The sequence below is a fragment of the Chinchilla lanigera genome, unplaced genomic scaffold, assembly GCF_000276665.1.
Source record: "Chinchilla lanigera isolate Chin_1 unplaced genomic scaffold, ChiLan1.0 scaffold00094, whole genome shotgun sequence".
Taxonomy (NCBI): Eukaryota; Metazoa; Chordata; class Mammalia; order Rodentia; family Chinchillidae; genus Chinchilla; species Chinchilla lanigera.
The window spans coordinates 6046555-6071671 of record NW_004955495.1 but is presented as its reverse complement, the minus strand read 5'-3'; the positions used below and the strand labels follow the sequence as shown (position 1 = coordinate 6071671).

At 57.3% G+C, this 25117-nt stretch overlaps 1 protein-coding gene across 2 annotated transcripts; it reads right to left on the bottom strand.

The window, feature by feature from the left end:
* Window positions 1-10092: 10092 nt before the first annotated feature.
* Window positions 10093-23326, bottom strand: Mknk2 (MAP kinase interacting serine/threonine kinase 2). Of its 2 annotated transcripts, none has more exons than XM_005405932.2 (14): window positions 23155-23326; window positions 22908-23042; window positions 18686-18773; window positions 18484-18585; window positions 18305-18402; window positions 16156-16235; window positions 15849-15922; window positions 15490-15594; window positions 15351-15406; window positions 15156-15251; window positions 14531-14725; window positions 13760-13924; window positions 13003-13046; window positions 10093-12449 (listed from the first exon to the last, which is right to left on the bottom strand). In XM_005405932.2, exons 2-14 carry the CDS (start codon window positions 22956-22958, stop codon window positions 12206-12208), a joined length of 1398 nt encoding a protein of 465 aa, XP_005405989.1. In that variant the 5' UTR covers window positions 22959-23042; window positions 23155-23326; the 3' UTR covers window positions 10093-12205. The 2 variants fall into 2 exon arrangements, with proteins under 2 accessions (XP_005405989.1, XP_005405991.1); XM_005405934.2 differs by having other exon boundaries at window positions 10093-12443.
* Between the last annotated feature and the right edge of the window lie 1791 nt (window positions 23327-25117).

The following is a 25117-nucleotide window of genomic DNA, read 5'->3' as shown; positions in this document are numbered from 1 at the left end:
TGGAGGGGCTAGAGAGGGAGACGAGGAAGGAGGAAGGGGAAAGCCAGAGGGAGAGCTGCAGGGAATTTGCGGGGCGGATGAGGGAAGGGGAGGCACTAGAGGGACGGGGCGGGGCCGAGGAAGGCGGTGGCTCTGAGCCCAGCCCAAGACCCCACCCCTGACTCTGGATGCTGAACCCCGAGGCCGCGACGCCGATCCTGACTCAAGCTGTCAGGCCCCGAGATCAGCCCAGGGCCCAGAACCCCAGATCGCAGATGCTGCACGATAGCTAGAGATTGGACATGAGGTTCTGAACCAGACCCTAGATTCTGAACGCCAGACGTCAGACTGGGACCCCAGAATCAGGTACTAAACCCTCGCCCCAGTCTCCAGCCCCCCTGAATCCCGCACCTGGGACTTCAAGCCCAGATCCCAGACTAGGGATCCTAAATGCTGGGCCACAGACCCCGGTTTCTGAACGCCAGATATTCAGACTTGGATCTTCAGATTCTAGATCCCACTTCCTGGACCCCAGACTAAATCCCAGTCCATTGCCTCAGCCCCAGACCTACTTGACCTGCCGGCACAGAGCGGGGAAACAGGCTGTGTGAAGTCGCTGCTGAAAACCTGGAGAGTGGAGAGCTGTCTGTGCATTATTCAAGAGTCAACAGATGGCCACATGAAAGCTAGCACTCTGGGAGGCTGAAGCAGGAGGATCTCAAGTTCCAGCCCTGCCTGAGCAATTTAGTGGGTGTTTCAAAATAAAAAATAAAAAAGGCTGGGGAGCTCAGTGCAAAGACCCTGGGTTCAATGCCCAGTACTGCAAAATAAAATACATCCAGATCATACTGGCAATATCTACAGAGTCAAAAATAACTCCAAGTTGGAAAATAAGATATAGCAGCTCTCAGAGTGACTGTGAGCAGCTCCCTAACTGACGGGTCCAGGAATAAGATGGCCACCCATCCTGAGATTACAGACGGGAGGGGGAGGACAGGGCGCATAACCCCCAAACACCCCATGGTGGAAGGTGAGTGTGACGGTCACCCCTGCTCCGCCTTGATCATTCCCTGCCTGCAAGCTGCGCTCCAGGCTTCCGGTTCTAGGAGCTCATAGATGTCCTAACTGTGCCAATCAAGCTGAGTCAGGCTTTCTGTTACATGCGGCCAAAGGCGTCACTCAGAAGGCCTGTCCTGGTGGCTACCTTGAAGCACCTCCCATTGGTGTCTTGGTTCTTGCACCCCTTATAATAGTAGTATTATAACGCCTGGTGCTGCGTGGGTATTTATATAAAGATTGCCTGACGAGGAGTTTCTGTGACCTGCTAGCAGAGAATACACCAGGGCCAGACAGAGCTGTGCTGGAGCAGGCGGGGAGCCAGGAATTCACTGGGAACGGGAGGGGAAGGAGCTCTCTGGATATATGTATGAGTTTCCTGTTTTGTTTTGTTTTTTAGGAGGCTGATGCAGGAGGATCACTGCAAGTTTAAGGCCAGCCTGGGCTACATAGGGAGACCCTGTCTCAAAAAGACAAAAAACAAACAAATAAAAAGTCAATTTTGGGCTGGAGATTTAGCTCAGCGGCAAAGTGCTTGCCTGGCAAGCTCAAGGTCGTGAGTTCAATTCCTGGTACCGGAAGAAAAGACAAAAAAAAAAAAAAAAAAGTCAATTTTGCTATTTGAAGGAACATTCATAGGTTTGGGGATTCAGATACTGACATTTGTGGGGACCGTTATTCCACCCAGTACAGAGAGGACAGGATGTTCTGGAAACCAGAGATTTCAGTTGCACAGCTCGGCAAATCTATGCTGAACATATGTATGGACCAGTGATGATTTTACTTTCAAAGAAGAAAATGTAGCCCGTAGCTACGTGGCCTACTGCTTTTTGAAAAGATTTGATCAGTGGGATTGGTAAAAAGGGTTTTTTTTTTTCTTCTTCCATCTTCTGCTGGGATGTGTATTTTGTGTTGTTTAAAAGATATTTTAAGTAACTTAACCTGATTTATGTCCTCACCAAATGTTCCTGTTTCCCTTCACTTTTATCCTTTTTTCTGAATAACTATTTGCTTTTTTTATTTTTTAGGGTGATTATTTAAGAAAGACAGAAAAAAATAGACATGTGCAATAGATTTCCAGGTGAAAGTTAGTGGTTTTTTATTTTTATTTTTTTCCTTTTGGTGCTGGGGATGGAGCCCAGGGCCTCACACATCCTAGGCAAGGACTCACCGCAGAGCCACATCCCCCAACCCACTTAGTGACTTTTATTTTCTGGTTTGTTTGTTTGTGACAGGGTCTCGCTATGTAGCCCAGGCTGGCCTTGAACTCTCTTTGATCCTCCTGCCTCAGCCTCCCAAGTGCTACTCATCCTCCCAAGGGGATGACAGGCGTGCGCCATCACGCCCTGCCTGTAGATTTTTTAAAGGGTCTTTTTCAGGCTCTTCCCGAGGGCTCCTGTACGAACTGACCCATCCCTGTGTGCGCAGCAGTGGCCTCTAGAGGGCGCGCGTTACCAAGCTGCTCCATGGAGTTGCAATTCATTCCTACAGATTTTTCAATTTGTACCAAATCATCCCTGGCCCAAAGATTGGGACGTCATTTCCATTTCCGCCTTCTCCCGCCTCCCCCGCCTCTGACTCAGGCACCCTAGGGCTGTCACCTAGGAATATCATTCACACCAGATATGCCTAACATTGAAGGAAAAAAATGAGAGAGTCATCAATAAATTTAGGGGAGCCCGATGTGTGGCTCATGCCTGTAATCTCAGTGCTCAGGAGGCTGAGGCAGGAAGATCACCACAAGTCCAATGCCAGCCCGAAGTACATAATTTGGCTGGGGATATAGCTCAGCGGCGCAAGTGCCTGCCTGGAAAGCACAAGGTCCTGAGTTTGATTCCCAGTACAAAAAAAAAAAAAAAAAAAAAAGAAGTGCATACTTGAGTTCAAGGCCAGTTTGCACTACATAGCAAGACCCTGTTTTAAAAAAACAAAAAAAGCCAGGTATGGTGGTGCATGCCTGTAATCCCAGCACTTGGGAGGCTCAGGGAGGAGGATTGCTCTGAGTTCAAGGCCAGTCTGGGCTACATAGTGAATTCAAGACCAGTTTGAATTACAAATTGAGAGATGAGACACTGTCTCAAAAAAAAAAAATTAGGAGGAGCCAGTGGAAGGAGATCAGGTTATACACTTCAAAATATGCTATCTTGCCATAAAACTGATTTTGAGAGTCAGGTGTGGTGGTGCACACCTGTAATCCCAGGCTGAGGCAGGAGGATCATTGAAAGTTAGAGACCAGCCTGGGCTACAAAGTGAGCTCAAGTCCAGCCTGAACATAGCAAGACCCTGCCTCAAAAAGACAAAAAAAAAAAAAAAAGTCTTATTTTGAGCTGAAGAAACTTTTATCTGCCTGAAAGCTGAACCTCTAAAAAGAATTCAGGTATCATAAATCTTCTACTCTCCGCTTCTCAGAGACAAGGAGTCAGGACCACAGCCAGAGCCGGTCAGGACACCATCACAGCCCGCACTTCTCTGCTCAGGGCCTACTTACCTTGGCGATAAATCATTCACTTTCTCACAGGAGGCCTTTTTCTCCTCCCTCACCTCTATCAACCTGATCCCACCATTCCTGCAGCTCCTTGCTTCTTTCCTATACATGAAAAATAAAAATCAGGTCAGGATTGGAGATCCACACCTGTCATCCCAGCACTCAGGAGGCTGAGGCAAGAGGATCACAAGGAATTCAAGGCCAGTCTGAACTACTTAGCAAGATCCTGTCTCAGATAATAAAAAAAAAAAAAAGAAGCTATTATTATTATTATTATTACTTTGTTTTTTTGAGACAGGGTCTGGCTATGCAGACTAGGCTGGCCTTGAACTCGTGACACTCCCCCTACCTCAGCCTCCCTAGTGCTGGATGACAGGCGTGTGCCTCCATGCCCGGTTTAGTTCATTTATCCTGTGGTACTCACTCAGACTGTGACATTTGCCTCGGCACAGCCTGGATATTCCCTCATGAGGAAAAGAGAGTTTCCACCATCATTCACAGCCCAGGCCCTGTTAAATCATGTATAAGGCGTGGCTGGCAGTGGAGAAGAAGGGAGGTGCGTGAGGCTGAGACGGACTAGGAGTCTGCAGTCCTTGGGGGAATCCTTCATCCCGGCTGTGGTGCCTCCAGTGTGTAGGGTCAGGAGTGCGTGTCCCTGCATGTGTGGTGCTCCTGGCAGATGATAATGGCCGGTCTGGTCCAAGATGATCATGGTACCTCTAAACACAGCCACCAGACACCTCCAGAGCTCAGGCGGGATGGAGTATCCTGCACCTCCTATAGGACTTTTGGCACATACCTGAAACCCCAGCATTCTGGAGGCTGAGGCAGGAGGATTGCAATTTCAAGGCCACCCTAAGTGCATTAGTGAGATTCTGTCTCAAACAGAGAACGAGAAAGAAACTCCCTATGTATCCCAGGCTGCCTTGAACTCAATGCACTCCTCCTGCTTCAGCTTCCTAAGTGTTGAAAATACAGGAAAACGTCACCATGCCTGGCCCTCAGAATTTTTAAAAGTAATAATAAGGACTAGCCAGGGATATAGTTCAGTGGCACGAGAGCCCGCCTGGCAAGTGCAAAGTCCTGAGTTCAATTTCTGGTATAAATAAATAAACAAATAAGTAAATAAATAAATGGGACTGAAATGTAGTTCAGTGCTCTGGGTTCAATTCCCAATGTCCAAAAGAGACAGAAAATGGGTATGGCGGCACACACCTGTAACCCCCGCACTCAGGAGGCTGAGGCAGGAGGATGGCTACAAGTTCAAGGCTAACCTGGACTACCTAGTGAGTTCAAGGGCAGCTTGAACTACATAGCAAGACCCTGTCTCAAAAAAAACAAAACCAAAACCAGACAGAGAGCGAGAGTGGGAGGGCCAGGAAGAAAAGAAGGAAAAACAGAAAGAAAAATAACTTCCTGTGTTTCATGGGTCTGCCCTGCCCTATGACAGGGCCCCTCCGTTAGGACTGGTGCCTGGTTCTTCTACCAGGCAGGTGTCCCAGGAAATGCAGGGCACTGAGCTGCGTCCCGAGCCTCCACCCACTCCAGGCCAGGAGCTCCTTCACTGGTGACAGGCTCCCCAACACGGCCCAGGGGCCCTGGAGCAGAATCACCCACATAAAGCATCATCGTCCCGCTGGATTTTCTCAGAGTCCTCATACATCACCTTCCCCCAAATCATTCACTCAGGTTCTGGTAGTGAAAAACCTGCCCCCTCTTGCAAAAAAAATACAGCAAGGGGAAGAACTAGAATTGCAAGACCCTAACTTGTTGAATAGAACCTGTGAGATTCCCAGGAGGATGAGTTTGTTTAACTCATTTATTCTCTTTTAAAAATTTAATTGAGCAAATTTTGCTCTGTAAATGGACCAGCCAACCTAATCCTCTCCGACCTTTGAGGCTGACTGTTGTACTCTAGGAGTAGAATTTTTTTTTTTTTTTGTCTTTTTGAGTCAGGGTCTCACTATGAAGTTCAGACTGGCCTTGAGCTCACTTTGTAGCCCAGGCTGGTCTTGAACTCACAATGATCCTCCTGCCTCAGCCTCCTGAGGGCTAGAATTACAGGCATGTGCCACCATTTCCAGCTTGGGAGTAGAAATTTTTTAACATGTAGGAATAGTTTGGAAGATTCCAGAATCTTCTGGAAAATTCTGCAGGCTTTGGTCAAGAAGAGAAACCCAGGACCTTTGCACTGAGCTACATCCCCAATCCTTGCAATTTGAAGGCCACCCTAAGTGCATTAGTGAGATTCTGTCTCAAACAGAGAAAGAGAAAGAAACTCCCTATGTATCCCTTTTTCTTCTTTATTTTGAGACAGGGTCTTCCTAAGCTGCCCACGATGGGCTATAATTTGGAATCTGCCTGCCTCAGCCTCACAGAATGCTGGGATCACAGGCCTATGCCACCACACCTGGCTGAGATAAGTAGTTCTTAAAGCTGGGACTTGGATTACATAAGAAGTTTATGGATCACTTCAGGGCCAGGACAAACAGAGGCCTCATTTCTGTAAAATGGGGGCCACTGGGGATGTTGCTTGGTGGTCAGAACAAATGCTTAACGTGAACAAAGCCCTGTATTCTGCCCCTAGCAACAAAATAACTATTGGGAATGGCCATATCCCACAGATGCGGTCAAAGTGGTTTTGTGCCTGTCTCAAGCCTTGTGGTTTTAGAGTCCCTTTCTCTGTTCACTGATTCTCCCTAAGGGGCTGAGGCGCAGACACCCTGAGATCCCCAGACCTCCACGGGTGCTGAGTCAGGGCGCTGGGTGGACAAGCGCCCATCATGGTGTCCAGGTTTTTGCAATTCACAAAAGGGAAACTAAGGCAGGGGACATAGGAAGCTGTTCCCCTCACAGTCTACATGGGGAAACTGAGTCTGCATGACAGAGGCAGCTGGGAGCAGGTGTAGCAGAGCCCTGCAGCACCCTCCTGAGGCTGCTCTCAAAATCCAAACCCCCACAGCTAAAGGAGTAAAAGGTCTATCTCGTCACCAGTGGGCCTACAACTCCAGCCACTCAGGAGGCTGAGGCAGGAAGATCTCAAGTTCAAGGCCAGCCTGGACAACTTGGTGACTTAATGAGACCACATCTCAAAATGAAAAAGTCCAAAGGGCTAGGCTGTAGCTCAGTGGTGAGTAGTTGTCTGGCATGATGAGGCCCTGGGTTCTGTTGCCAGGCCTGCAAAGGAAGAAGAAAGCTCCATTTGGTAGTCGGAAGACGCGCTGCCTGGGGAGGGGAGCCAGGGGGCAGCGCCTCGCCACACGGGAATGGCCACTCCACGTGGACTCCGAACAGCTGCCGAGCTCCACTCATCCGGCCAAATCCTAGCTGTGCGCCAGGCGGGTGGGGCAGACCCCAAACTCTCTTGCGCACCCCGTCCGTGGAATCCGGCCCTCCCGGTCCGCCCGAGTTCTCCATCCTGGCCCTGGCCAATGCGGAAAGTCCTACTTCCTGTCTGACCTGATTCCTGCACGGTTCACCTTAGGCGTTTCCCCACCTTCAGGGTGAGCCCTGCACCAACCACCACAGCCCTGGGGACAGGAGACTAAAGAGGAGGCTGAAGCAGGGTGGTCCTCGGGGAGGGCTCAGCCTGGTGAGGGGGAGGGAGCAGCTGGTCTCTCTGGCCTCCTCCCCACCCCTGCAGCTGACGAATCATCCTTGGCGCACTTATCAAGCACTTATTGTATACCAAACCCTCACAGGCTTTGTGCCGCAGCCGCTTTAATGCTGGCTGGGGAAATTCACACCACAAGCACCTCTCTTCCCTGGTGCTGCCGGTGGAATCCAGGAGCTCCCAGGCACACAAGGCCAGTGCCCACCCACGCCCTCAGCCACAAATCACCCTTTCCTTTTTTCTTTTTTTTTTTTTGGTCCTAGGGATGGAACCCAGCACCTTCTTGCTGGAGCTACATCCTCAGCCCCTCCTCCCTTTTTATTCTTTTATTTTTGAGGCAGGGTCTAGTAAAGTTGCTAAATTGCCTAGGTTGGACTCAAATTTGGGATCCTCCTGCATCAGCCTCCCACAGAGCCAGGATTATAGGTATGTGCCACCGTTCCCAGCTGTGACAGCTGTTTTTTTTTTTTTGCCTGGTTCCTGATCTCAGTGTTTTCTCAACAGATGCTGAGCCAAGGAAGGATGGAAGGGATTAGGAAATCAGCTGGGCTCCGGCCAGCCCTCGCCCTCCTGCCATTCCTGGTTTCCCTGTTCCTTTCCCGTCCTAGCCTAGGTGTGTGTGCGTGTGCCGTGTGTGTGCCGTGTGTGTATGTGCAAGGAACCGTGGTGGAGCGCCACATGTCCAGCCTCTGCCTCCCCTGCCAGGCTGCGCCGCTGACCGCTCCCTGCCCCCTGCCGCCTGCCAGGGACAGCTTGTCCTCGGAGCCATTGCTCTAGATTTTATTTTTGTGGTTTCCTCTCAGCCGGCCGAGCCCGCCCTCCTCCACGTCTGTCTTCTTGTGGAATGGGAGGAAAACCTTGGAACGGGAGGAACCAGAAGACTTCCTCAGGCCACATGCCCGGAGCTGCCCGGGGGTGGCCCGGTGCGCAGCCGGGAAAGAGGCGCCCGCGAGCTCGCTGGAGCTTGCCACATCCAAATCACGTCGGGGCGGGCCCGCGAGCTGGACAGCCCTGTGAAAAGGTGGCAGAATGCGCCAGTGTATGCGGCTAACAGGAGACTACTCCGGCCGCAGAGGCACGCTCCCGGCGTCCCAGGACTCTGGGAGGCTGAGCCAAGAGGACCACAGATTCAAGCCCTGCTCGGGCAACTTAGTTGCTTAGCGAGACAGTGTCTCAATTTTTTTTTTTTTTCCGGTACCGGGAATCGAACTCATGACCTTGCGCTTGCCAGGCAGGCGCTGCGCCGCTGAGCTGAATCCCTAGCCCTTGTCTCAAATTTTTAAATTTTAATTTAATTTCATTTTTTTTCAAATTTTTTAAAAAAGGGCTGGAGATTTAGTTTAGTGTGAAGGGCCGAGGATATAGCTCAGCGGCACAGCACCTGCTTCGAAAGCGCGAGCTCCTAAGGTCGATTCCCGGTACCCCCACCCCCCAAAAAACCAAACAGCAACAAAACCTGCGGGTCCAGGATTAGGACACACCCATCTCTTTTCTAAGCAACACATTCCGAGCCACACCCATTTGAACAGGTCGCCCCGCCGCACCAGTCCGCAGGCCCAGCCCTCCAGCATCAGGCCCAAGCTACCCCGGTTCCAAGCCCCGCCCACGCCCCGCCCACGCCTCTCCACAAAGCCACGCCCCCAAGGTTCCAGGCTCTTGCCGTGCCCCTCCACTCCCCGGATCGGTTGCATCATCCCTTCTGTTCCTGTGTGGCCTGGCCGGGCTGGAAACTTCACCGGGTGGCTCTCAGAATCCAGTCTGGGTGGGTTCCCAAACGGAGGCATGCAGGGGTCTGGTCCTTCAGCTAAGTTGCTGTCCTTAACCACTGAACTCCATTGTCTCTTCAGCGCCAGCCTCCAGGATGCCTTCCTTGATCCAAATTTGTCCCCAGGCTCCGAGGCCACCACCTCTTGGCTGTCCAGCTCACCTCCTGTCGTCCTCCCCCAACCCTGCCTCTGCTCAGAGGCCTCCATACAGCATACAGCAAGAGCTTAATTATGGCTGAGGAGAGGAGAGCGAGCAGGCACTACAGGAAAAATGTGAAAGTGCAGCACTGATTAGATCCATTATCCACTGGTGACAACAGTGTCTACCTCTTTCCATAAGGTCACCGTGTGCTGCTCCATCCCCTAGGGCCTGGGGGTGTCTCCTGCACAGAGCTGACCCCCACTGAGTCCCAAAGGAGGTTCCAAACTTCCATGTTGGGAGGAAGCCCAAACCACACAGGAGCCATGCGTCACTATGCTGTTGACATCAATAGCTGAGCCCACCCTGGGCAAGGGGAGACAGGAGGACGCCCACCCCCCATACTTGGGATTAAATCAAAGACCTTCACACGGAACCACATCCTCAGCACTTTTCCTTTTTCGTTTTTTTTTTTTTTTTGAGACAGGGCCTCGCTATGCAGTTCAGGCTGGCCTTGAGCTCACTTTGTAGTCCAGGACGGTCTCAAACTTGCAACAATCCTCCTGCCTCAGCCTCCCGAGTGCTGGGATTACAGGCGTGCACCACCACACCCAGCCCTTTTTCTATTTCTTGAGACAGGTCTCTTTCCCTGAGTCATTAAGTTGCCCAAGCTGGGATGGGATAGATATGCCTGCTTCAGCCTCCCAGAATAGTGGGATGATGGATCCTCCTGCCTCAGCCTCCCAGAATAACAGGATGACAAGTGTGTGCCACCACACCCAGTTAAGAACCTAACTTAAGGGGCTGGGGATGTAGCTCAGTGGTAGAGCACTTGCCCAGCATGCAGAAAGCCCTGGGTTTAATCCCTAGCCATGCAAAAAAAAAAAAAAAAAAAAAAAATCCAGCTTTTGCTCTTGCTTCTCGGCTGTCCCAGACAACGGGACAAGAAAACCTGCCCTGGAACGTCCAGATCCAATTCACACTGCACACCGTCGCTGAGACTCAAGCCTGGTCTGCCATGGGCAGTGCTGAGCAAGGCATCAGTGACAGAAAGCCAGGTTTTTGACTTTTATTAAATCCTTACAAAACAGAATACAAAATTCCGGCATTGACAGTCGGAGTAAAGGAAAACCTCTGCGCTGTCTGTTCACCTGGTACAGTGCTGTTTAAAGTGCTTGGATGTCCTCGTCCCACTTTTTAAAAGATTTTCAAAGTATGTGTCTTCTTAAACACGTCAGCATTCTCAGTGGCTGTCCCCTTCCCCAGCCAGCGCTGCTGCAGCAGGGTCATCCACTCATTCATTCACAGTAACGGTTCTGACAAGTCCTCTGTCACAGCGTGGAGGTGACGGGGTGGGGTGGGGGGGGAGAGGGACATGACAGGAAGTGACAGTTCCACCTCTTGGGGGAAAAAAACCACAAAAATCGAAAGCTGCTCATTGCCCTGCATTTGGAATCCAGTGGTCACGACACCCGCGGTGGGCAGAGGTCCATTTGTTCTTTTACTTAAGAAGGCTGAGACCCCAGGTAGGCGGGACCACAGATGGACACGAGACAGGAGGGGGCCGGGCAGTGCCTCTGGCCCCCGGGTCTTTGGAAAGGCCGGTCCACAGAAACAGGTGGGCGGAGCCTGGAGAGGGGGCATCACCCCTGCCGACCACCAGACTGACAACTGTAGGAGACTTGGGGGGAAGGTGAAGGGGGGCTGGGCAGTGTCTGAGCCACCTACCCATAAGGCCCCACGACATTCAAGTATTCCTCAAGAACAGAGAAGCAAGTCAGATGATATTTTGTTTTTGTTCTTTTTTAAAAAAACTAAACACAACAAACAATCCCGACCACGGATTTGGAGGCCAAGGAAGCGGCCCTGCCTTGGCCCAGACACCTGAGGAGACCCTGGGCCAGGCCGGGCAGGGCGTATTGGGGCCCAGGCGCCCCCGACCTGCAGGGCCACGCGTGCACATAGAAAATGGGAACTCGTATTGCATAGTAGTTCACAGCCGGCCAAGGACAGGAGCGGCCCGGGCTCCTCTGCCCCCGGGCAAGCTGACCAGGTGCCTGGCTGGAGCTGGGGGTTAATGTGGGGAGCACCCAGGGGACCCTCCCTGACCATTTCTGGGCGCCCCACAGGAAGCCGAGGCAGCTATAGCTGCTTTCCTGAAAGAGGGTGCAGCCCAATCGCCACCCTGGGGGGAGCACGGTGGGGAGTTTTCAGGGGACCCCTGGGTCCAGCTCCAGCTCCAGGGATGGGGCCAGAAGAGCTTCCAAAGGCCAGACCCAGGGGCAGTATGGGGCAGAACGTGGCTGTGGCCAGACTGAGCCCTGAGAAGGGGCACTCGGGTGCCCAATGGGGTGGGGACACTTTGGGACCCCATGTTGGCAGATGGGCACCTGCCTGGGGCCAGCTGGGGGCAGAGGCGCATGGCAGATGCCAGGCTCCAGCTTCAATCCTGGGGGAGTGGGGGAAGGGGTGTGACCCCCGTCAGCTGTAGTATAAGGTCAAGGTCAAAGGCCAAGTCCAGCTGGCAGGGGCCTGCTCAGATAGGCCTGGGAAGAACCCCGATTGTCAACTCTCGGGGACGGGGCAGGTGGGAGCTCAGGGCTGGGGGGCAGGAATGGGGGTGGGTGGCCATCCACCCTGCCTTTGGGGACAGGGTGCCCCCTGCCCTACCCAAGCCAACAGACCGCAGAGGGGGCCGTTCCTGAAAATATCGAGGGCTGGGAAGCGGGGTTGGGGCCCCTGTGCGCCCCCCTGGTGCTGGAAGACAGCTAAGTGGCTGGAGGTGGGCGACATGGGAGGTGGCAGGGGCGCAGATGACTGGGCGGCGGGGAGACCTTCACAGTACAGGTGAACATCACGGGGCAGCGGAGGGGACTCCCGGCCATGCGGCCTCCGCTCTCCTCCCCGGGCACTTGCTTTGAACATTGTTAAAAGGAACAAAACAAAACAAAACACATAAAAACAAAAGATGGGAGCGGGCTTGGGGGAAAAGAGGAAAAAAACCGAACAGCAAAAACCTTCTATAAAAATCCACCCTCAGCTGAGCTCAGCCTGGGGAAGCGGTCAGAGGGGAGGGCGGCCCTGGTCCCTGCTGGCCATAGCTTAAAAATCTTTCAGATCTGATGGGGCAAGGGCGACCTATGTACATGGACAGCCGGGGGAGGGGGTCACGCGTGGTCTCCCACCAGGACCACGGGGGCGGCAGACAGACTGGCCCTCTGCCTCCGCTGGGCCAGCTTGGACTCGGAGGGCGGGGACAGCTGCAGGCAGCGTGAGGTAGCGCGGATGACGACGGGCGGGCCCTGCTCTGCGGCCGCCTCCTCGGCTGCATCCTCCTCGCGCTGGGCCAGCTGCCGGTTCATGGCGATGGCCTCAGCTGCGAAGGACGTGAGGTCTTTGGCACAGCTGTTCCTAGGGCACAGGGCAGGGGATGTTACCAATGTAATGGACGGATACATTCTTCATTGCTCCCCTCTGGTGACCCCAGAATCTGTCCTCCACCCTGGGGGGACTAAGACCCCACAAGGCAGCTCTATCAGGCCACCTGGGACAAGGACAGCCGAGCCCTGAAATACCCCTTCTCACTTTTTTGTTTGTTTCTTTTGTGGTACTGGGGACTGAACTCACGACTCGCGCTTGCCAGGCAGGTGCTTATGCCACTGAGCTCTATCCCCAGCCTCCACCTCCTCTCACTTACAGACACTCTTTTGGTCTTTTCCTTCCAGTATTGGGGATGGAACCCAGGGCCCTTCTACTGAACTATACTCCCAGCCCTTGTATTAGTTTTTGATACAGGATCTCACTAAGTTTCCCAATCTGGGCTTGAACTTGTGATCCTCCTTCCTCAGCCTCCAAGAGTGCTGGGATTACAGGTGTGTACCCTGCACCCCACCGTCTTCTGGTATTTTAAAGAACACCTGAACACAATGCCCTACCATGGACCCCAAGCCGGCGCAGGCCTCACCTCTGCAGAACCATGGGTGTGGGCAGGGTGTTCTCCGGGGCACACTGTAAAAGGACAAAAGTCAGGGCCAGAAGCACCGGACCCGGCCCAGCCCACCCCCAGATCCCTTGCTGGCTCTTGTGTCCCCAAAGACTAACAGGGATCTGCTCAAGGGAGGCCCCAAGTTCACCCTGCAGGACCAAGAATGTAGCTGGTTACCCACAGTACCATGCTCCCACCCAGCCCCCGAGGTCCCTGTGGACCAGTCCAGGGAAACTGGGGTGCCAGTCCAGGCCCAGCAGGGTGGCAAAGGGTGCAGAAACCCAGCAGCACTGGCGGGGTGGGGGGCACAGAGGCTCCCAATAAACGCTCCTGTTGGCTCCCAGCCCTCCTCTCCGCAACTCGCAAATGTCTGGGCAGCCCTCGTGGTGGAACCCCGAGAGGCCCAATGGCGTTAGTGGAGTGTGCCTGGTGGCCTGGCTCCCTGGGGTGACAGCTGGGCTCTCACGAGGCCTGGCCTTGGGGAAGCCTAGCCCCTCCCCGAGCGGAGGCCGAGCTAGCAGAGGGGTCAGGGTGGGCACTGGCTGAGGGTGGCGGGCCGCAGGCTGCCCCGACCAGGCCCTGTTCTGCCAAGGCTCACTGCCACCTGCCACCTGCCTAACTCCTGCTAGGGCCAGACCCTCAGAACAGATCCTCCCACGAGGCCCCAGCCTCAGCGTCGGGGGCGCTGGGGATTCTGCCTGCACCCCTTGGCCCAGGTCTCTGGCCCCAGGCTCACCCCCTGCACCCAGGGGTGCTGCAGGACTTGGGCAGCACTCAGTCGCTGCTTGGCGTCGCGGACGAGCAGCTTGGAGATGAGGTCTTTGGCGGCGAGGGAGATGTGGGCCCAGTCCTTGTCGGGGAACTCATACTTGCCCTCCTGGATGCTCTCGAACAGCATGTTCTGGGGGCGGGAGGAGCAGGGGTCAGCAGCAGCCCCCAAGGCCAGGGCCGCCGGCCCCGCACCCCTGTGGGCAGGTCGGGATGCTGCAGATGGCAGGGGGGCGAGGCCGTCCCCAGGCTGCAGGGCGGACAGAGGGCTGGAGACGGCCCGGGTCCTGAGGCCAGCTGGCGGGGCTGGGCTCTGCAGAGCAAAGCGGGGAGGACAGACACTGGGGACAGCTTTTTACTCTTTCAGTACTGGGGATTGAACCCAGGTCCTTCCCACTGAGCTATATCCCCAGCTCTTTTTTATTTTTTGAGACAAGATCTCACTAAGTCAGGAAGTAGCCTGGCTGAGCCTGAACATGTGATCCTGCCTCAGCCTCCCAGGATACTGTGCTACCACCCCCAGCTCTAGAGGGGGCTTTATGGCTCTTCCCAAGTGCTGTTAGACTTATAAAAGCAGCTTTGCAGGGTGGCTCCAGGAGATAGAAGTCATGCTGTTTTTCGTGGGCTTGGGAACCCAGGAAGGAGGCCTGGCACGGCCAGAGGCCTGTCAATGATTGGCTTTGGGGTGTGCAGACGGCCCCCGAGGGGAGGGGGCACGCAAGCCCGGGCCTGGGGTCACCTGACAGGCAGGGCAGGCCTCGCCACGGTCCCAGCCACAGTCGCTGCCGCAGTGGCCCACGAAGGGCGGGTAGCCGCTGAGCAAGATGTAGAGGATAACGCCCAAGCTCCACAGATCGCAGCGCTTGTCATAGATGCTAGCCTCCTCGCTGAAGGCCTCCACCACCTCGGGGGCCATGTACTCGGCCGAACCGCACTGAGGGCCAGGAGCGCACCGTTAGCCTAGGACTCCCCACGGGATGCGAGGGAAAATGCAGCTTCGGGGACCACCAGGACCGCGGGTCACGCAAGCCCGTCCCACTGCCCGCGGGATCACACCCGCACATCCCAATGCCAGGCCACTCAATAAACCGCCGCTGAGCCCGCCCCACCCAATTAGCATGCCCAGAACTCACCTTGCCCACCCTAACAGCCTGCGGTACCGCCCACCCTGCTTCCCCGGCCAACCAGCAGCTGCTGCCGGGAGCCCGCCCCACCCCCTCCGCTCCCCGCCCAGCCAATCAACAGCTGTTGCTAAGCGGAAGCTCTAGGTTGGCGGGTCGGGCTGGAGAGGCTACATAAGCCCAGGCCTGTGAACGCCTCTGCCCCGCCCCCCGCCCCCCGCCCACGCCCCCGCAGGTCCTCACCGGAGTGAGCAGCTCCGGGGTGGAGATGGGGGAGCAGTCCCCGTTCAGTTTGATGCCGCTGCCCAGGTCGAAGTCGCAGATCTTCACGGGGGAGACCTGGGAGGTGGACAGGGGGCTGTAACAGGGGTCTGGCATGGCCAACAGGGAGGACACTCTGGGGGCCACATGCCCAAGCTGGGTGGGGGTCGTCCTCACCTGGTTGGGGTGTTCACAGAGGATGTTCTCGGGCTTTAGGTCTCTGTGGGCGATGCCTGGGGGGAAGCCACATGGGGTTCCAATGGGTGGGGCTAGCCCTGGCAGGGACCCATGGGAACCCTGCTGGCCCCAGGCCCACCTTTGTTGTGCAGGAAGTCCAAGGCGCTGGCCACGTCCTGCACCACCACACTGGCCTCCAGCTCGTTGAAGTGTCGCCGCTTGTGGATGTGGCTCAGGATGGAGCCTGGGGAGAGGCCATGACCAAGGAGAACACAGGTCATCTCCAAGGCCCCGGGCCCACTGTCCAGCACCCCCTGCACCTCAGCAGGTATGCCCCCCACCGGCTTTCCTGGGCCGGAAGTCCTTGACCCTGAGCTAAGGTGTGGACAGGAAACTGGTGCCACAGGCCTTTTCCAGAGTTCCCTCCTGGGGGCCCTGAGCCCCTAGCCTGTGCAAAACAGCACCTCTACCCGCCAACCAGAAGCCTCCCCCACCTACCACCCCGCATCTTCTCAAACACCAGGTAGAAGCGGTCCTCCTCCTCGAAGAACTCGATCAACTCTAGAACGTTCCTGAGGGAGAGGTGGGGACAAGAGAGGAGCTGAGGCTTCCTGAGCCACCCTCCCAGTGCCCACCTGGCCAGAAGGAAGCTGGGAAACGGGACCTGGCCCCCTGACTGCCCCCGGCTGCCTGCTACTGGGCCACCCACACCACCCACCCAAGGGCCTGGTACGCCCCGCTAGATGAGTGGCATCCTTCCAGGAAAAGATGCCTTGGGGCCTGTGGTGAAGGCAGGCCACCTCACCTGTGTCCCTGGCACTGGTACAGCATCTCCACCTCCCGGAACACCCGGCTGCGGATGTGTCCTGGCTGCTTCTCGATGATCTGAAACAGGCAGGGGAACACGTGCCACCCATGGCCTGAGGGCCACTCGCGCCCCCATTCAAACCTGCCCTGGATCTCTCCTGAAATCCCACCACCAAGCTAAGGTGCATCAGCTTTGGGAAGCAGAGCTGTACTGTGGGGCCCAGAATTTTCTGGAAGCCAGAAGCATGGTGTTAGCACAGGTTGGGGGGTGAGGCAATGCATTCCCCACTGGCAGCTTTCTGAGAAGGGAGAGGCAGGAGGACAGGTTGGGGCAGCCCTCCACCCTTCTGGACAGGCCTCCAGAGCTGCTTACTGGTGTGGGGACCCTGGGACAGGCACCCCCAGCCACAGCCTTCAGCTGCTCTGGGAGTGCAGCTGGCTCCCACATGACCCAGAGAACTAGACAGGCCTCCTGGCATCTGGCTGCCAGCCCAGCCAGTTCCCACGTGTCCTGTGGCTGCAACACCGAGTCTGCCTCTCTGGCTCCACGCCAGCCTGGGTGGCTCCCCCTCCCCTGCCCACGAGCCCAGGTCTGTTTCATGCCAGCCCTGGCCCAACCTCCCAGGACCTGAGCACCAGCTCTACGCAGGCCCCTGGAGAGGTCAGAGGAGCCTATCAGCTCTCCCGGCACCCTGGCTCCTATTCCCCCAGCTGGACACTTGGGGTCCCTACTGGGTGACAATCCGTGCCCAGGGTGCCTGCTAACCATTGTTGTAGTGCGCAGGTGTATGGTGTGCCCTGCCACCTATGTGTCTAGTGACAAGCACACCTGTCCCAGCAAGGGGCCTCATGAGACAACAGTCAGCTGCGTAGCTGCTGAGCACTAAGCCCAGGGGTGATTATCCTGTGCCTCTGGAAGCGGGCTATGACCCTGCTTCAAGAAGGGCACAGTCCCTCCAGCAAGGGAATAGCCTTGTGTGAAGTCACTGCTTCAAGTCCTACCCAACCACCAGCTCCTTCCAGACATAGGCGTCTGGAACCCCAGGCTTAGAGGTCCCACTGTTCCTCAAACTCCCCTGTGCAGCCTGAGCCCCCACGAATTCCTGTGTCCTGCACCCAGGGTACTTCCTTCTCCCATGGCTACCACCTCCACCAGGAAGCCCCAGTGGGCCCCAGATTCCAGTATGGACCATGCTGAGTCACAGAAAGGTGATGGGAGACAGTCGGGAGGCAGTCAGGAGCCACCATAGGCCACACAGGGTGACTCGGGCTACCTACCCTCTGCGCTTCAGTTTCCTGACCTGTTAAACAAGGACAGGAAGCAAAACTACCCCCGGGGCCACTAAGGGGAGATAGCTCAGGCCACTTGCCATGCTCTCACCCTGCCCTAGGACCAGCGCTGCAGCCACTGCACCCAGCCTGGGGCCTTTCTTCCCCTTCGCCACATGAGGCTCCCTATGCAAACAGGACGGCCACTGCTCCCGTCACCCTCACATGCAGCACCTTCTGGCCGTCCACCTGGGCCCTGCTCGCCCGGGAGCACCTGGCCTCCTTCCCGGGCAGCCGGCCCTTCTTCCACCCCGCCCAGCCAGGAGCCGGACGCGGGGTCATGCAGGGAGCCTGGACAGTTTCTCAGAACACAGGGCCGGCCAGCTGGCCCGGTGAGGTCATGAGGCCATGCTAGGGTTTGGGTTTCAGGGTGTGTGGACACACCCAGTGCTCAGAGGTCACAAGTGTGGGGAGGGGATGCACAGGAAGTTCCACGGACCTGCATGGGGCTCCTCCAAATGCACAGCCCCCGCTCTGGGCCCCAGGTGTGATGCCATTGCCTTCGGGTGCTTGTGACCAATCCTCCCAGCACATGTCCTCTTTGGAGAAGCTCAGAGGTAGAGGGCTGGCCTCTGCCCCAAGCCCTCAGCTCTCGGCAGCTGCCCTGCTATCAGGTCCTTGGCTGCCAGACCTTCCAGTGGCTGTGGGGGCTCAGTAGGGCTGACCTGGATTCCCAGGGGTGGCCTTAGTCACCAGGTCCCAGGGCCATTTTTAGACACTGGTTTTTCCCGGCTATGGTCTGCAAGCTCCAGTGCCACCACCTCTACCGGCAGGCGAGTGCCAGGGGCCCTGGCAGCTCCAGCAAGGGCAGGGCTCACCTTGACCGCATACTCCTGGTTGGTGATGAGGTTGACACAGGTCTGCACTCGGGCATGGGCCCCCTCCCCGAGCACATCCTCCTGCAGCTGGTACACATCTGGGGAACACGGGAGCGGTGAGGGCCGTGACTGGCACCATTACCCCACCTCCCCACTGCCCCTGATGCCACCCCACGCACCTTCAAACCTGCCCGAGAAGCTGTCAGTAGCGCGGCACCGCTTCTTCTTCTTGCCTCTCTTCTTGGCGTCAGGGATGTCTATGGGTTGGCTGGCAGGCATGTCTGCACAGCGCACAACGCGGCTCAGGAGGGTGAGGCACCGCCGGGCCACCTCCCCTCCCCGTGAGCCCCAACCTTCCCCGGCTCTCCCCGGGACCCTCACCAGGGCGGGCCTCGCACGGTGGGCTGAAGTCAGAGTCCCCGTGGTGGCCTGGGTCTAGAGAGAAGGCCAGCTCGAAAGGATTCTGCCCCTGCAGAGGACCAAAGAGGACAGCAGGCTCAAGCCCAGTGGCACCAAAGCCAAGTGCCCTGGCAGTGTCCAGCATGGGGAAAAAAAAAAATCAAGCATGCTTCCTGCACATACCGGACAGCAGAACAGACTCTCGCTGGGGCAGGCAGTGTGACTGGCGACCCAGCTTCTGGGACTAAGCTCTCCCTCCCACCCCACTCAGTGTGGAAGTCACTGTGGGTGGTGTCCTAGGACCCCAGCAGGGCAGGTGATCATCGGGTACTGGAGTGCCTAAGATGTAATAATCTAGCCTCCCCAGAAACACTAGGGCATGTCTAGGGATATTTGTAGTTGTCAAAACTGGGGGTGCTGCTGGCACAGGGTGGGTGGAGGCTAGGGACACTGCTCAGCACCCTGTAAGGCTCAGGACACCCACCCCAGATAACAATCTGGCCCCAAATGGTCACACAGAGGCAGAGAGGTCTTTGCCTGACTTCTACCTCCAGCCTAGGCCTGAGTCACGGAAGGGCCCAAACATGTCTGGTCCTCAGTCTGCTTGTCCGCAGAATGGGGAGGTGTCCACTGTCAGCTGACCTCAGGGCTCATCTCAGGGGCCAGCTGTAGGCATAAGAGGCCACTGGCAGCAGGACAGCAAGAGCACAACTGGGCTCCCAGCCTGCTGTGCCACACCCTCCTGGGCCCTCTCAGGGCAGCTGAGCAGCTCTGGGCAAGGTCCTTAGCCTTCCAGGCCTCAGATGCCCTGTGCTAAGTGGGGCATCATCAGTTCTCCCCTTCAGCTGTCCGCCCTTTCCCCTCTCTTGCCTACTGCTGCTCCTGCATTGGGGGTGGGGAGTCCACGAACCCAGTGATGTCCTGAGATTCTGGAGGCAGTGGGCTGGAGGTGTCTCTACCCCACTCCTCCTCATCCTCTGAGGAATCACCAGTCCCGCCAAGGACATTGGTTTGGCAAACACAGCACGGCCCTATTAGTGTGGTGACCAGGGTCCAACTGGGTCATTCCTGGCACCTGTGGCACAAGTGTGCCCAGCCCTGACCCATCCTGGGTCAGCCTGACACACATGGAGGGAACCCTCTAGGTTCCAGCACTCAGTTGAGGGGAGGGGTCTGTGGTACCCAGGACTCCAAGTCAGGCCTGGAGCTTGGATAAGAGTCAAATGACACAGGGGGCTGGGGATTTAGCTCAGCGGCAAAGCGCCTGCCTGGCAAGTGCAAGGTCGTGAGTTCGGTTCCTGGTACCAGAGAAAAACCAAAAAAAAAAAGAGTCAAATGACACAGCCCAGGATGGGGCTGAGCGTTTAAGAACCTGACGAGGCACAAGGACACTGCAGGTCAGAGAAACCTTCCCTGGTTCCCAAACAGAAGAGTGTTGGAATAAATCTGTTTTTGAGAAAAGACCCAGTCCTGACCCAAGGTCTCCTGCATGAGAGGCAGGGCTTTCCCAGCCGAAAAACAGACCCGGGCAGGTCTCACTTCGCTCCCCTCATCCTGAGTCAGGCAGCAGACTTGGGTTCTGGGGGGCTGGAGATGTGGTAAGGGGCAAATGACACCAGTACTGACGACAGAGGACCTCGGCCAAGTCTCTGCCCCTCTACAGGCAGGGATGACAGGATCAGTCGTCCAGCAGAGAAGCCACCCTGGGAGTCCCCAGGGAGTCCCCAAAGGGCCCCACTCAGAAGGGGCAGCCAGGTGCCTGCAGACCAAGGCCAGCAAGGCTTGCAGTACAGAGGGAGGTGGCACCACCCTACCCACCCTGCCTGGCAGATAGTTGCTAGGAGGCCAGTGCAGAAGAAGGGCACCCCAGCCAGCCCTGATCGGGGGGACAGGCAGGTGCACAATGATAAGGCTCCCGGTCAGAACAGCCGCCACACGGGGCAAGTAGGAGGAGGGGTGGAAGTGAAGGTCGAGGTCAAAGGGCAGCTCTGGCACCAGCTGCCTGGCTCAGCCTGGGCCCTACCTCTGGGCCTGACTTTCATGCTCAGATAGGACAGATGCCCCCAGCTCTCAGAACACAGGCTGAGCCTCTGGCCTTATCCGGTCATGGTCCCCACAGAAAAGCTGAGACAGATGGCTGAGGCAGAGTCACCACAATGAAGGACAGACCCGTGGGGGCTGGGGTGCTAGGTAGGGTACCCCATGTGCAGGGGAACCCCAGTGCTGCAGAGGAGCCTTCATTTTTGCATCTCAAACAGAAGAAAAACTAGGGGTAGTGGCGCACACCAGTAACCGCAGCACTCTGGGAGGCTAGGGCAGGAGAATTGTGAGTTAGAGCCCAGCCTGGGCAACCTAAGGAGACCCTGCCTCAAAATTAAGAACAGGGCCAGGCGTGGTGGCATATGCTTTGGTCCCAGCACTTGACAGGCTGAAGGAGGAGGATCAGAGGAAGTCCAGCCTGGACTACATGGTGAGTTCAAGACAGCAAGGCCCTGTCTCAAAAAAAAAAAAGAAAAAAAAAAAAAAAAGGGGCTGGGGATGTAGCTCAGTGCAAAGGCCCTGGGTTCAATCCTTACTACTAGAAAAACAAAGGCAGGGCTCGGGGTCAAGTGCTCACACTAGCACACACCAAGCTCTAGGTTCTATCCCCAGCACCACAAAAAAATAAAACAAAGCCAAGCAGTCTAGCAGATGGACCTGCTGTGCTGCAGACCTGGGGTACAGGGGTTCCAGGAGAGGTGGCCCCAACCCAAGGGAGCAGCAGCTGGGGTAAAGGGTGGAGATCCCCTGAGCAAACAGCCCCAGCCACCTGTAGGGTCTCCTCCTCTAGGGATTCTTGCAGTCCCAGGTCTGAGGTGGGCCATCCAGCCCTGCTGTACACATGCCCACCACAGTCCCAAGCTGTGTGGGCGCCCCAGCCCAGCCCAGCCCAGCCCAGCCCAGCCCAGCCTAGCCCAGCCCAGCCCAGCGCAGCCTGGCCCGGCTAGCTGCAACTCGCGCTGCTGCCCAGAGTCAGCAGGCCTTGGCAGGAGGCAGCTGGAATCATGCAGAAAGCTCGGGTTTGTTCAGCTGCCACCTCTCTGGCCCATGCACTGACCACCAGGAGGGAGAAAGACCACCATCGGTGACATCTCAAATCCAGCCTTTTCACACCCAGCCCAGACACTGCAGGCCAAGGCCTCTGCCACCCTAGGGGAAAACAGGGATGACAGGCATGTGGGACAGGGGTGGGGCAGCTGGCCAGGAACACTGGCTGGACAGGCCTGGGAATTCTTCCCAGACTGTCCATGCTCCTCCCACAGTGGTTCGAGCCCGTGTGTACACCACACAGGCGCGCGCGCGCGCGCGCGCGCGGACACACACACACACACACACACACACACACAATCTCAAGTCTTGCCTCCTCCACCGGGCAACAGGTCCCTGCCCAAGGAAGCCCAGGGAAGCCAAGCCATTACATAACCCAGCCTGCGGAGTGGGGCGGGCAGGCTGACATCACTGCGTCCCCTGGGCCAGGCCCCACGGGGGCCTCTGCCCAGCACCTGGCCTCCTAGCCACCCCCAGATTCGCTCATCTGAGACCAGGACTCAGCTGCCGCCAGCCGCTGCGCCGCCTCTGTGGCCGCAGCCGCCACCAGATCGCTGCAGAAAACTTCCCGCTCCGACAGGAAATAGCACTTGGGCCTGGGGTGCCTGGGAGGGGCATCCTCTCCACTCCCCCATTTCACACGGCCGCCTACCAAGCCGAGGGTTCCTGAACCAAGGTCTCCACGGGCCAGACAGAGGTGGGGACGGGCCTGACTCCTCCGGAGCTGGGCACCAACAGCTGAGGCTAGCAGGGGGCGCCAGCCACCCCGCGATTCCCGGAGGAGGGACCACACGCGGCGCTGGGGGACAGGACCGCGGCCTCTGTCCCCCACCCACCCCAACCGTACAGCGGGTTGGGGCTTGCAGGGGACACAGCCACAAGACAGAGACTGGGGTTCCTGGAAGACAGACCCTCGCGGCCCCAGCCAGAGACGGGGCCGCGGCCTGCTAACGCCCCCCCTCCGCACTCTCCAGCGCACTCCGGGCTGGGGCAGCCCCGGGAGCAGCGGGGGAGGGGGGACCCGCCCCCCGCTGGAGCCTCTGGGACGGGCTCTGACCCCCCAGCGGCCACTCCGGCGGTCCAGCCTGCAGCGCCCCCAAACCGACAGGGCCCTCACCTTGAATGATCGGTGGAAGCCCTGAAGTTCGGCTGTTTTCTTCTGCACCATCTTCTGTCCGGGCCCCGCCAGCGGGGGAAGGGACGCAGGGCCCAGGGGGCAGCCCGTGGGCGGGGGGCGGCCGAGAAGGGGACCCTGCGGGCGGAGCAGACAAAGGGAGGGTGGTGAGGGGCGGCGGCGGCGAGGGCTCCGCGGGGCCCGTTCCCCGCGCCCGAGTCGGGGGCCCCTGGTGGGAGGGGGAGCTCACCGGGGCCGGGGTCGGGGTCGGGCCGGGGCTTCAGTGCCGCCGCCGCCCCCCGACGTCGCACAACCCGGACCCCGCTCCGCGGACCGCGCGGAGAACAGCGCCGCCACCGCCGCCACCGCGGACTCCCCCGCCTGGGCCACCGCCGCTGAGAGGAGCCGGGCGCGCTGCCGCTACCGCCACTTTTATAGTCCCTGCCTCCTCCTCGCGACCCCCGCCCCCACGCAGATCCCGCCTCCTGACACGCCCCCTGCGCGCGCTGGGGGCGGAGCTTAAAATTGTGCTGAGTGCGGCTGCGCGCATCGGGTGCGGTGCGTGTCCGCGCCGCTTCGCGTGCGCTTGCGCAGTAAGGCACACTGAGCCCAGGACGCGGAAGCTTGGCAGCTCCCTGGTGGCGCTGTCTCGGTGGGCCAATTGTAGGCTGCCGGAGGTTCATGGGGTAGGCGGGATCCTGGCATCAGGCAGAGTCCTGCCTTCTGGCCCCTTGCGGAGCACCGTCCCTGGCCTGTTGGCTTGGGCCTAGGATACTGACTGTCTTGGGCGACACCCCTGCTCTATAAGCTGCCGTGGTTATAGAGCAGTTCCCTGATGCTGGCTCCACCGGGGCCCATTGCACACCCCCAACACATTTTGAAGCCATCCTGTTTCTCCTAGCGTTGGAGGACTGGCCGCAACCGCCTGCATCCCTTGCTCAGGGAGCAGTGACCTTCTACCACAGGGACCCCCCCCCCCGCGCCCCGAGTTTGCCTGGCTGTTGGCGGGGACCAGAGCAACACCATTTCAGGGGGAACTCCGGCTGCCGGCTGACTGGGAAGGAACTCCTGGCCGGGGGTGCCCCCAGGCAGGAAGTGAAACACCCTAAGCTGGGTCTCTGGCCTGACTCCCACAGTCCATCCTGACTGCACCTAAGAAGGCCCTGAGCTCGGAGGGGCTTGAGCCCCACTCACCTGAAGCTGGGTGCACGCCTTTCCCTGTCGGGCTGCCTCTGCCCACCGGCTGTCTTGAAGGCCACCTCTGTGGCATTTGAAAGGGCCTTTCAGGGACCTCCCCAGCCAGCCCCAGGCTGTTGTAGTTCCGTGAATCTTGCCCACAGATGGAGAACCAGGAGTCCTGGTCCGGCCCTACCCGCTGTGTGTGTGCAAGCATGCATGCGTGTGTTTGTGTAGAGCCCCACGTTGGCCCCAGGTGCCAGGGTGGGGCTGCCAGACCTGCCTGGCAGGGAGAGGCCTCTCCTGCTCTCCCTGCAGCCTCCCGCCTAGCTCTCCCCACCCACCTCTGCTTCCAGGCTGGGCCTGCTCTCTGAGCAGGGTCACCCTATGTAGGGACGGGAGTTACTCTCACAGGCTTGCTTGTACCTGTGTATGTTAAAGACACCTACCAGTGGGTCACTGCTTACCTCCACATGTCACCTCCATGAGAGTATCAATCTGTCCCCTGCAGGTCCAGGGCCCAGGGCAGAGCCTAGCACACAGGGTGCTGACTGAGTACTGGCTGAAAGGAAGACTGTGTGTGTGTGTGTGTGCGTGTGTACACACACAGGCACATGGGTTGAGTAAGCACATGGCTTCCTAGGGCTTCAGTGACAAAGGGCCACAAGCTGGGTAGCTTTACTGATAAGAATTTACCCCCCAAACACCAAAAAAAAGAATTTACTACCATAGCCCTGGAGATGGGAGCCTGAGATCCAGGGCTATGTAAGGATTTGCTTCCTCTGAGGACCCAGGGAGTGTCCTTTCCGCCTCTTCCAGCTTCTGGTGGCTCCAGGTGACCCTTGACTTATGGCTACATCCCTCCAGTCTGTCTTTATTGTCACAGGGCCATTTCCTTATGTTTCAGAGTCTAAAATTCTCTCTCTCCTTCCTTTTTGTTTCAGTACTGGGAATTTAACCCAGGCCCTTTACACTAAGCTATATCCCCAGATCTTTGTATTTTTTGAGACAGAATCTCATTACATCACTAAATTGCC

Coding starts and splice junctions, on each gene's coding strand:
- Mknk2 (XM_005405932.2), bottom strand. CDS start 22,958: ATGGTGCAGAAGAAAACAGCCGAACTTCAGGGCTTCCACCGATCATTC. Junction 16,236..18,304: donor ACCAGGAGTATGCGGTCAAG/GTGAGCCCTGCC, acceptor TGCCTGTTTCAG/ATCATCGAGAAGCAGCCAGG. Junction 15,407..15,489: donor GGACTTCCTGCACAACAAAG/GTGGGCCTGGGG, acceptor GCTTCCCCCCAG/GCATCGCCCACAGAGACCTA.